The following is an 11,670-nucleotide window of genomic DNA, read 5'->3' on the forward strand; positions in this document are numbered from 1 at the left end:
AGGTTTATTCCTAGGTATTTTGTGGTTTTTCATGCAGTTGTGAATGGGATCAGTTTCTTGATTTCTCTTTCTGTTGCTTCATTATTAGTGTATAAAAATGCAACCAAATTTTGTATGTTGATTTTGACATCCAGATGGCCAACAGACACATGAAACGATGTTCAGCGTCACTCATCATCAGGGAAACACAAATCAAAACCACACTGAGATACCACATCATGCCGGTCAGAGTGGCTAAAATGAACAAATCAGGAGACTATAGATGCTGGCGAGGATGTGGAGAAATGGGCACCCTCCTGCACTGCTGGTGGGAATGTAAACTGGTGCAGCCACTATGGAAAACAGTATGGAGGTTCCTCAAAAAATTAACAATAGAACTCCCCTATGACCTAGCAATAGCACTGCTAGGGATTTGCCCAAGGGATACAGAAGTGCTGATGCATATGAGCACATGTACCCAAGTGTTCATAGCAGCACTTTCAACAATAGCCAAATCATGGAAAGAGCCTAAATGTCCATCAACTGATGAATGGATCAAGAAAATGTGGTTTATATATACAATGGAATACTAAATGGCAATGAGAAAGAATGAAATCTGGCCATTTGTAGCAAGGTGGATGGACCTCGAGCGTGTCATGCTAAGTGAAATAAGTCAGGCTGAAGTTGGATTATTAATAACCAACTGAGCCATGCAGGCACCCCTGTGCTCCACTGTTTATAAAAAACTGTTGGTGTTGAAATCCTTTCCTTTTTCCCTGTCTGTGGTTTTGGGGAGCAGATTTCTTGTCCAGTCCCCTGCAAGTGTTTTCACTCTCTCTCTTTAGCTACTTTCATGGGGAATGCTTTTCTCACATGATTCCAACACACTCCACTGTCTTCCCCTTTCACTCTCTGTCCTCTATCTGGGAAAATGGCTCCCTAGCCTCCTTGGTACCATGACTTTTCTCTCCCCCATTTCACCTCTCCACACCATATACCTGCCTAGATCTTTTGCTAAAATTATGCAGATTGCCATGGTAATCCTCAGATTCATTTCCTAGGTGTTCAAAATGGTTTGATGTTGACCTAGCCCAATTTTCCTGGGGTAAGACAAGGTCAAGGTCTCTATACTACTGTCATCTTCACTCTTTGTATTCAGAGTTTTAACGTAAAATGAATCTTTTTAGACTATCTCAAATATAAACACATAAAGAGAAATTATCCTTTTTTTCTGAATGCTTTTTACCGAGTCTATTACCATATTGATAGTAGATCTTGCCAAAGCTATTGGCAGGTTTGAGTATAGATTTTCAGTAGTCTTAATACCTTCTTCTGAAGAATAATTAAAAGCTGGTAATGATTAGTATTTATTGATGACTACATCCACTTTCAGATGAGTAAATTAGGGTACATAGCAGTTAAGTAAATAAAGCAACCCTACTTTTTTCACACAGCTAAAAAATGGCAAAGTGAGGATTCAGACATGGGACTGTGTGACTCCCTAGATCCATATACCTAGTCTAGTGTTACACTGTAGAACTTTCTGCATAAGTTTGGAGTAGCTTGTCAACATTGAACCAAATCATCTTGTTTGCAATGGCATAGAAGATTCTCCCCAGAAGAGAAGAATGTCCTCTTTATTGTTCCCTAATTTTAGCCTTGAACTTGGATGGTAGCCTACATGATTTTTAGCTTCTAGCCAATTTTATGACCTAGTAGTTGAAGAAACAAGCAGTTTATATTTTAAAACCTAAAACTGTTTGAGGGATATTTCATTTCTCTATTTTTCATCATTTTCCTATGAAATTTCTTTTCATGGGGAGCTTTTCTCAAGAGTTACAAAATTATAATAATATTAAAATGTGCTATTTATTAGAAATGTTGGCATGTATACTCAGTCAAAGATATAGGAGATTTTTTTTTTAAAGCAGAACGTTTCTAAGCCATTTCTTTCCCTGTCTACTTTCATTCTCACCACGACCACCCCTCCCCTCAATTAAGAAATCATAGGTTTTCAATGATCTTCAGGAATGTAAATGTAACTAGATTTTTAAAACTTTGGTCAAATACCATTCAGGTTTCTAAATGTTACCTGTGAAAGGACAAAGTGTCAACCAGACTAGCACTTCTTTCCAAAGAATGATGGTATTTTATATCATAAGCCAGCAATCTTTGGCCTATGTGCTTTCTCCAATTTCTCCACCAGAAATTAGATAGTTCTGGAAGGCAGCTTTGAATGCACTCGGATATTGAAAGATCTGTCCTTACCTACTGAATCACGTTCAGACTTGTTATATACCATGCGTTCTAGGCCCATTTTTGCCTCTGAGGCGTGACCATGTGACATCCCTTGTTCTGTGCTTCGGTCTCGGTCATCTCAGATGGCCTCAATCTCTCGGAGGCGCCATACTTCCCCATACGCATGTGACTTTCCCCCATGATCTTTTCTCCTGGCATGCTCTTCCTATCTAGCTCCCTTTTTCTCATCCAGGATGTCATGCCAGTGTCAACACTTCTCCAGAAAACCTTTCTTGAACCTCCTCTATTTTGGTGTAGTCTCCGTGCACACCTCTGGCCTAGCATATACTGTACTAAACGGAAACGATGTGCTTAGGGGTTTGTCTTGAGGACAAGATTGGTTTTGCTCATTTCTACCCTCCAAGCTCTTAGCACACTGCCTGAACATAGGAGGTATCATACACAGAGATGTTTGCAGTAAGCTGAACTTCAGAAGAATGCAGACCAGGCTCTTGGAATACTACCTCTTTCGGAGCACCTGGGTGGCTCAGTCGGTTAAGTGTCTGACTTCAGCTCAGGTCATGATTTCGCGGTTCGTGAGTTTGAGCCCTGTGTGGAGTTCTGTGCTGACAGCTCAGAGCCCGGAGCCTGCTTCAGACTTTGTGTCCCCCGCTCATGCTCTGTTTCTCTCTCTCTCACAAAAATAATCATTAAAAAAATAAAAAAAAGGAATACTACCTCTGTCTAGCATGATATGACACTGGAGTATAGTTCTAGGTTTGGGACCTGTCCTCTCTTATGAGTGTTCCTTTGGCCCATAGCAAGAGCTCCGTAATTATTTGTTGAATTAAATTTGTATTTCAGTCCTTGTGGTACATGTAAATTATCCAGATCTTTGGGCTGCACACTTCATCAAATGTTGAGAGGGTCCCAGAGGTGCAAACACAGGGGTGGCCCCAAATTCAGTCCCTAGACATGTTTTGTTTGTTTGGCAAACTGTGAACCAGTATTTAACAACGTTTCAGCTGAAAAGCCAGATACCTGGTTTAATCTCACAAAAACTGAGAAGATTGTCTTTGTAACGTGACTTCGCATTCACATATGGCAGCAGTTGCCTGCACCTGAGCAGTGGCTGCCTGTGCTGGATGGTGTGTGGCGGTCCCTCCTACTCCTTGGCGGGTCCCTGGGATGTTCGTTCTGTTCGTCTCCATGCATGACTTTTCTTATTGAAGATAAATATTTTTCTGGAAGGGCAGAAGAGCATCGTCGTTGAGGGCCTGGACTGGGGAACTAGATTGCCAGGGGTCAGATCCTAGCTCTGCCGCTTACTTCCTGCCCTTGTGACTCATATGTGTTAGTCAGTGTCACAGAGTTTCCTTCTCTGTGATAAGGAGATAACAATGAAACTTCTCTCCGAGGGTGGTTATAGTGATTAAATGAGTTGATGTACGTGAAGCACCTAGTCTGGTACATAGTAAACACCATATGTATTGGCATTATTATTAGTCATGGCCTCAGGAAATGTAGAAAATGAAACCGAGAGAGAGCTCTGTGTTTCAAGAATATGTCTTCAGATGCGCCTGGGTGGCTCAGTTGGTTAAGCCTCTGACTTTGGCTCAGGTCACGGTCTCACAGTTTTTGAATTTGAGCCTCACATGTGGCTCTCTGCTATCAGTACAGATCCTCTGTCCCCGCCCCTTTCTGCCCCTCCCCCACGCTCGCTAGGGCGCGCTCGCGCACATGCTCGTGCGCGCGCGCGCGCTCTCTCTCTCTTTCTCTCTCTCTCTCTCACTCTCAAAAATAAGTAAACATAAAAAAGAGAAAATATGTCTTTGGAGAAGAGAGACATTCATCTGTTGAAGCACTGGCATCTAGCCCTCCTTGCTCATGTTATGTTATTGCCTGTGCCTATAGGAATTTGACCTTGGACCACCTGTAGATTATGACCCTCATACTGCAACACTTTAAATTCATTCTTGATTTGCAATTTAGAAGTATATGCTTTTTTATCCCTTTCATCACAGATGAGAATCAGTATTCCATTTGTAAAGCATGCATATTGATTTAAAGTTAAATGCCAGTTGTAATTACTGGGACATTGTATTTTAGGAAAACATGCAGAATTCTTGGATTACAACAGGGGAAGATTCTGGGGTGGATAAAGCTGCCAAGAGACGATTCTCCCATGGCCGGGCGGACATTGTCAATGGTGCATATGCTGGAGAGGCTGAAAAATGGAAATTAGAACTGGTGAGAATTTGGGTACTTTTCTCTTTTGTACTATATTGTGGTAAATATGTCTAACGTAACATTTAGCATTTTAACCATTTAAAAATTTACCATTTGATGATTTTAAGTGTACAACTCATTTGCATGAACTACAATCACAGTGTTGTACAATGGTGGACATTGTCCATTTCCAGAATTTTTTTCATCCCAGACAAAAACTCTAGAGGCACCTGGGGTGGCTCAGTCAGTTAAGTGTGCAACTCTTGGCTCAGATCATGATCGTGTGGTTTTGTGAATTCGAACCCCAAGTTGGGGCTCTGTGCTGGTGGTGAGGAGCCTGCTTGGGATCCTCTCTCTCTCTCTCTCTCTCTCTCTCTCTCTCTCTGTCCCTCCCTGACTCGTGCTTTCTCTGTCTCTCTTAAAATAAATAAATAACAAAAATCAAAACACTCTATACCCATTAAATACCTCTCTCCTAACCCCTGGCAACCTCTTCTACTTTCTGTCTCTGTGAATGTGCCCGGTCTAGGTGCCTGGCATGAGGAATCAAACAATATTGGTTCTTCTGTGTCCAGCATATTTTATCGAGCATAACGTTGTTTCAGGGTTCACCTGCGGTGCGGCACATACGCAGAATTTCATTCCTTTTCCAGGGTAAGCCATATTCCATGTATGTATATACCACACTTTATCTGTTCATTTGTTGATGAAATTTTAGTTTGTTACCACCTTTCAGCTCTTGTGAATAAAGCTAGCGTGAACGTCAGTGCACAAGTATCCGTTTTTGGCCCTACTTTCATTTCCCCTGGGTATATAACCAGAAATTGAATTTTGGATCTTGTGGGAATTCTTCATTCTTTTTCCTTTCTGCTCCTCAGACTCCATTATTTCATCTGTTCTCTCTTCAGGTTTGTGGATTCTTTGTTCTGCTGCTCAGATGTGCTCTTCTATACGTTCAGTGAATTTTTCACTTCATTTATCATACTTTCCAGGTCTGGGATTTTTGTTTAGTTCCTTTTATAATTTGTTTTCTAAATTTTTTAAAGGTTTTATTTTAATTCCAGTTAGCACAGTGTTATATTAGTTTCAGGTGTACAGTATTTTCTTTATTTCTATTAGTTCTTTGGACATTGGCCATGTTTCCTTTTAGCTGTTTGATCATATTGACAGTTGTTTTAAATTATTTTTCTAGTAGGACTGGTGCCTGCAGATTGTTTTTAAGGTTAGTTTCTGTTGATTTATCCTATCCCTCTGAGTGAGTCATATTTTCCTGTTTCTTTGTATGTGTGTGTGTGGGGGGGGTGAAAACTGGACATTGAAATGAACTATTATACTGCGGTAACTCTGGAAATCCAATCCCCATTTCTCCCATGGTTTTCTGCCTCTTTTATTATTGGAGGTTGTATTGTCCTTTTGTTTTGAGACTTTTCTGATTTATTTTGGTAGACTATCCTTGTTGCGTGTGGTCACTGAAGTCTGATCCATTAGCTCCCATTCCACTAGCGTTGGACAGATTTTCTCGAGTGCCAGGAGCTAAAACAGGCAAACAAACCACCACCAGAAACACGCGCACAGAATCCCAAAGAGGAGAGCCTCCTCTGCCGGTCTTTGCAGATCATTACTGTGCTGGGTGCCCCTGCAGCGCGTGGCTGGCTGGCTCTGCTCCCAGAGATCAGCTCGAGGGAAAGCTGAAGGTCTTCTCAGGCCTGAGCATGTATCTTCCCAGGGAAGGCTTCTCAATGTGCTTGTGGCTTTCTCCGTCCTCTCATGCACACATGGGTCTGAATGTCCCTGCTTCCCAGAGCCTAAAACAAATTTTCAGATCAAAGGATACTTTCAGATCTTTTGATGTGTATAATAGGCTTTTATCCTATTGCTTAAAATCTTATTTGCATTAAATATGATGTGGCAGAACTGACCAACGAGGAAAGTGTAAAAGTGACCCTGTAAATGGAGGGCTGCAGGGGGCATAGGATGATTATTGTTCAGCTCACGTTATCATCTGTAGGAGTATCGTTAGAGTATTCTGAAGGCTCTTTTGGGCCCTTACCTCCCTCTCCTTTCTCAGCCTCTAATCCAAGCTTTATTCTACTATTTTGGAAAGAGTTCTTTTTTTTAAAAAAAAAAAAAAGAAAGATTAAGTAAGTTATATTTTCTTCCCAGCTGAATAATCTATGATAACTACTTAATACCCACAGGATAAAGACCACTCTCCCACACTGTCCACACTTTGGTTCAGGCTGCCTTTCTAGACTCACTTCTGTCAGTCCCCCAAACATCACTGTAGGCACACAGACCCCTCACTGCTTACTACATCAGGAACTTATTACCCACTTCTATTTATGTTTGCATTACAGGCTGTGGTTTATGCAGATATCCTGACCTAAACTCTCCTTCTTAACTTCTGCCCCCTGAAATACGTCCAGCCTACAAGGCTGCATTCAGATGCCCCTTCCCAGTGTACCTTCCTTGATGGCTCACTTCCACTTCTCCTTTTCCCACAATTAGCAATACTTTCTTGGGGCAGCTAGCGGGCTCAGTCGGTTGAGCATCTGACTCTTGATTTCAGCTCAGGTCATGATCTCACAGCTCCTGGGATCAAGCCCCGTGTTGAGCTCTGTGCTGACATTGCAGAGCCTGCTTGGGATTCTCTGTCTCCCTCTTCCTGCCCCTTCCCTGCTCATGCACGTGAGCACTTGCCCTCTCTCCCTCAAATTAATAAATAAACTTAGAAAAATAATTAATGTCTCTTTTTAATCTCCTCTTAGTATTGTGTTTACAGCTGTTATAGATTCGTTTTTCTTCAGTGTGTGGGAAACTTCAGTCCCTGCGTCTGTGTACCCTACGTCCCTGACCTTCCTCACTATTTTCAAGGGTTTTACTCTTGTGCTGACCGCCTCTCACTCTTGTAGCTCTCCTCCCTCATTACTGGGCTGTTCTCCGCAGAACATGTGCTTCACTGGCTCCCATCTTAACTCAAGCAAGTGTGAAGTAGGTGCTCTTGATCCTTCAGACTCTCACCAACTATTGCACTTCATACCCAAACTGTCCCGAACTATTGTCCATATTCATGTGTCCATTTCTCACCGCCCATTCTCTCATCAGTTGAGCTGATACCTCATATGACCTAACGTGTTCAAGGTCATTAATGACCTCCACAAATCAGTCCTCCTCTTCCAGCACCTTGTAGCCACATTCTATAATGTGTATAGGCTCATGCCATCCTCCTTTACATGTCTAGTGACCCAATTTGACGTACATTCAGAAAAATGCACAAAACAGGGGTGCCTTGGTGGCTCAGTCAGTTGAGCATCTGACTCTTGATTTTGGCTCAGGTCACAGTCTCATGGTTTGTGGGATTGAGCCCTGCATCGGGCTCTGTGCTCATAGCATGGAGCCTGCCTGGGATTCTCTCTCTCTCTCTCTCTCTCTCTCTCTCTCTGCTCCTCCCCTGCTTGTGCTTTCTCGCTTTCTTTCAAAATAAATAAATAAAAGTTTCAAAAAAGTGCACAAAACAAAAATGTGCAGCTTAATAATTTATGCCCTAATGAACACCGGATGGGAATATCATCTGTAAGAGGTATCCAGAAACCCTCTCAGCACCCCCTCCTAATCAATGCCCCTCATTCTCTTAGAGCTAATCATCATCTTGACTTTTATGAAAATTGCCTAAGCAAGATCTCTGGACACTGTAGTTATGTCTGCCTGCGTTTTTTTTTTTTAATGTTTTATTTATTTTTGATACAGAGAGAGACAGAGCATGAGAGGGGGAGGGGCAGAGAGAGAAGGAGACACAGAACGGGAAGCAGGCTCCAGGCTCTGAGCTAGCTGTCAGCACAGAGCCTGACGCGGGGCTCGAACCCACGAATGGGAGATCTGACCTGAGCCGAAGCCGGAGGCTTAACCGACTGAGCCACCCAGGCGCCCCAGCCTGCGTTTTTAAACGTTGTAAACGTTGGGTCACACAGGATGTATTTTTTTGTATCTGGCTTGTTTTGTTTAACATTATATTTGTTACTTGCATACACATTGTTACATGTGGCAGATGTTTGTTCATTTTCAACATGAAAATGGGGTGGGTCTACTGTGTAAATAATAATACAATTCATTTATCCATTCCTCAGTTGATGGATTTTTGTGTTATTTCCAGTTTGGAGCTATTGTAAATGTTGCTGCTATGAACTAACTAACTAACTTCCTCCCTCCCTCCTTCCTTCCTTCCTTCCTTCCTTCCTTTCTCTCTCTCTCTCTCTCTCTCTCTCTCTATTTTAGAGGGAGAGAGAATGAAAGAGACGATGAACAGGGGAGCGGCAGAGGGAGAGAGAAAGAGAGAATCTTTATTAAAAAAATTTTTTTATATCACTTGTTGTCAAGTTGATTTCCATACAACACCCAGTGCTCATCCCAACAAGTGCCCTCCTCCATGCCTGTTCACCCACTTTCCCTTCTCCCCCACCCCCACCAACCCTCAGTTTGTTCTCAGTATGGTTTGCTTCCCTCCCTTTCTGTAACTTTTTCTTCCCCTTCCCCTCACCCATGGTCTTCTGTTAAGTTTCTCAAGATCCACATATGAGTGAAAACATGATATCTGTCTTTCTCTGCCTGACTTATTTCATGTAGCATAATAGTCCCAGTTCATCCACGTTGCTTCAAATAGCCAGATTTCATTCTTTCTCTTTGCCACATAGTATTCCATTATATATATAAACCCTATCTGCAGGAATAAACAATATAGAATCAAATAAAAAAAACTCCACAAACACACAGTAGAACAGATCAATGAAACCAAGAGTTGGTTTTAAAAAAAAAATAAAATTGATAAACCTCTAGCCAGGCTTCTCAAAAAGAAAAGAGAGAGTGCCCAAATAGATAAAATGAAAATGGATTTATTACAACCAATACCACAAATAGAAGCATTTATCAGGGAATATTATGAAAAATTATATGCCAACAAACTCGACAACCTGGAAGAAATGGACAAATTCTTTAAAAAACCTTACTAGAGTGCACACAAGCAAGGGAGGGGCAGAGGAAGAGAGAGAGAGAGACAGAGACAGAGACAGAGAGAGAGAGAATCTAAGCAGGCTTCATGCTTATCACAGAGCCAGAGGCAGGGCTTGACCCCACAATCCTGGGATCATGACTTGAGCCCAAATCAAGAATTGGATGCTCAACCGACTGAGCCACCCAGGCGTTTCTGAATGGCCTTTAGTACGTCTATTGGTGTACATGGCACACATTCATGTCAGGTGTCCACCTTGGTGTGGAATTATTGGTCTTAGGGTATAGGGTTATTCAAACTGAGCAGTTAGGGTGAGCTTTGGGGTGGTTTTTCAGTTCACACCTCCCAGCGGCATAGGAGTGAGCCCTGCCCTGTACCCCGGTATGTGGCACTGTCAGAGTTTCTGGCCGGCTTGCGGCCTTGTCTGCGGGTCTCTGCTTCCTCGTGAGACTGACACTGTTCCACGTATTTATGGTGTGCTCCTCTGTGAGGTACGTGTGCAGTAGCTGCTCATTATTTTCAGTTATCTGACATTGTTTTTTTTTTTTCTAACTTCTTTATGTATTCTGGATACAAGCCCTTTGTTGGTCCTATCTGTTGTGAATATATTTTCCCACTCTATGGTTTGCTAGTTTTATTCATTTCTTTTGTTTCCTCTTTTTTTTCTTTCCTTCATGACTAAAATTTCTTAATTTTATTTATTTATTTTTTTAAAAATACGTTATTGTCAAATTGGTTTACATACAACACCCAGTGCTCTTCCCCATAAGTGCCCTCCACCATCACCACCACCTTTTCCCCCCTACCCCTTCCCCTTCAACTCTCAGTTCATTTTCAGCATTCAACAGTCTCTAAGGTTTTGTGTCCCTCTCTCTCCCCAACTCTCTTTCCTTCTTCCCCTCCCCCAGGTCTTCCATTAGGTTTCTCCTGTTTTCCTATTAGACCTATGAGTGCAAACATATGATATCTGTCCTTCTCTGCCTGCCTTATTTCGCTTAGAATGACACCCTCAAGGTCCATCCACTTTCCTACAAATGATCATATTTCATTCGTTCTCATTGCCATGTAATACTCCATTGTATATATATACCACCTCTTCTTGATCCACTCATCAGGTGATGGACATGTAGACTCTTTCCATGTTTTGGCTATTGTTGACATTGCTGCTTTGAACATTGGGGAACATGTGCTCCTATGCATCAGCACGTCTGTATCCCTTTGGTAAATCTCTAGCAATGCTATTGCTGGGTCATAAGGGAGTTCTATGGATAGTTTTTTGAGGAATCTCCAAACTGTTTTCCAGAGCTGCTGCACCAGTTTACATTCCTACCAACAGTATAGGAGGGTGCCCGTCTCTCCACACCCTCGCCAGCATCTATAGTCTCTTGATTTGTTCATTTTAGCCACTCTGACTGGTGTGAGGTGGTATCTCAGTGTGGTTTTGACTTGTGTTTCCCTGATCATAAGTGATGTTGAGCATCGTTTTATGTGCCTGTAGGCCATCTGGATATCCTCCTTGGAGAAGTGTCTCTTCATGTCTTCTGCCCATTTCTTCTCTGGGTGATTTGTTTTGTGGGTGTGAAGTTTGGTGAGTTCCTTGTACATTTTAGATACTAGCCCTTTATCTGATATGTCATTTGCAACTATCTTTTCCCATTCTGTCGGTTGCCTATTAGTTTTCTTGATTGTTTCCTTTGCAGTGCAGAAGCTTTTTATCTTGATGAAGTCCCAAGAGTTCAGTTTTGCTTTCATTTCCCTTGCCTGTGAGGATGTATCAAGTAGGAAATTCCTGCGGTGGAGGTCTAGGAGGTTTTTTCCTACTTTCTCCTCAAGGGTTTTGATGGTTTTCTGTCTCACATTCAAGTCCTTCAGCCATTTTGAGTTAATTTTTGTGTATGGTGTAAGAAAGTGGTCTAGTTTCATTCTTCTGCATGTTGCTGTCCAGTTCTCCCAGCACCACCTGCTAAAGAGGCAGTCTTTTTTCCATCGCATACTCTTTCCTACTTTGTCAAAAATTAATTGGCCATATATTTGTGGGCCCAGTTCTGGGTTCTCTATTCTATTCCATTGGTCTATGTGTCTGTTTTTGTGCCAATACCATACTGTCTTGATGATGACAGCTTTGTAGTAGAGGCTAAAGTCTGGGATTGTGATGCCTCCCGTTTTGGTTTTCTTCTTCAATATAACTTTGGCTATTCGGGGTCTTTTGTGGTTCAATACGA

General features: G+C 42.1%; 1 protein-coding gene across 3 annotated transcripts in view; it reads left to right on the top strand.

Moving 5' to 3' along the window:
• The window catches only part of SDCCAG8 (serologically defined colon cancer antigen 8), a 253,258-nt gene that overhangs the window by 39,549 nt on the left and 202,039 nt on the right, over positions 1-11,670 (top strand). For all 3 annotated transcript variants that reach the window (XM_029934840.1, XM_029934842.1, XM_029934841.1), the window contains exon 6: positions 4,327-4,467. In XM_029934840.1, the coding sequence (XP_029790700.1) occupies positions 4,327-4,467 (141 nt within the window). The remainder of the gene's footprint in view (positions 1-4,326; positions 4,468-11,670) is intronic.

The sequence above is a fragment of the Suricata suricatta genome, chromosome 3 (genome assembly GCF_006229205.1).
Source record: "Suricata suricatta isolate VVHF042 chromosome 3, meerkat_22Aug2017_6uvM2_HiC, whole genome shotgun sequence".
NCBI classification, from domain to species: Eukaryota; Metazoa; Chordata; class Mammalia; order Carnivora; family Herpestidae; genus Suricata; species Suricata suricatta.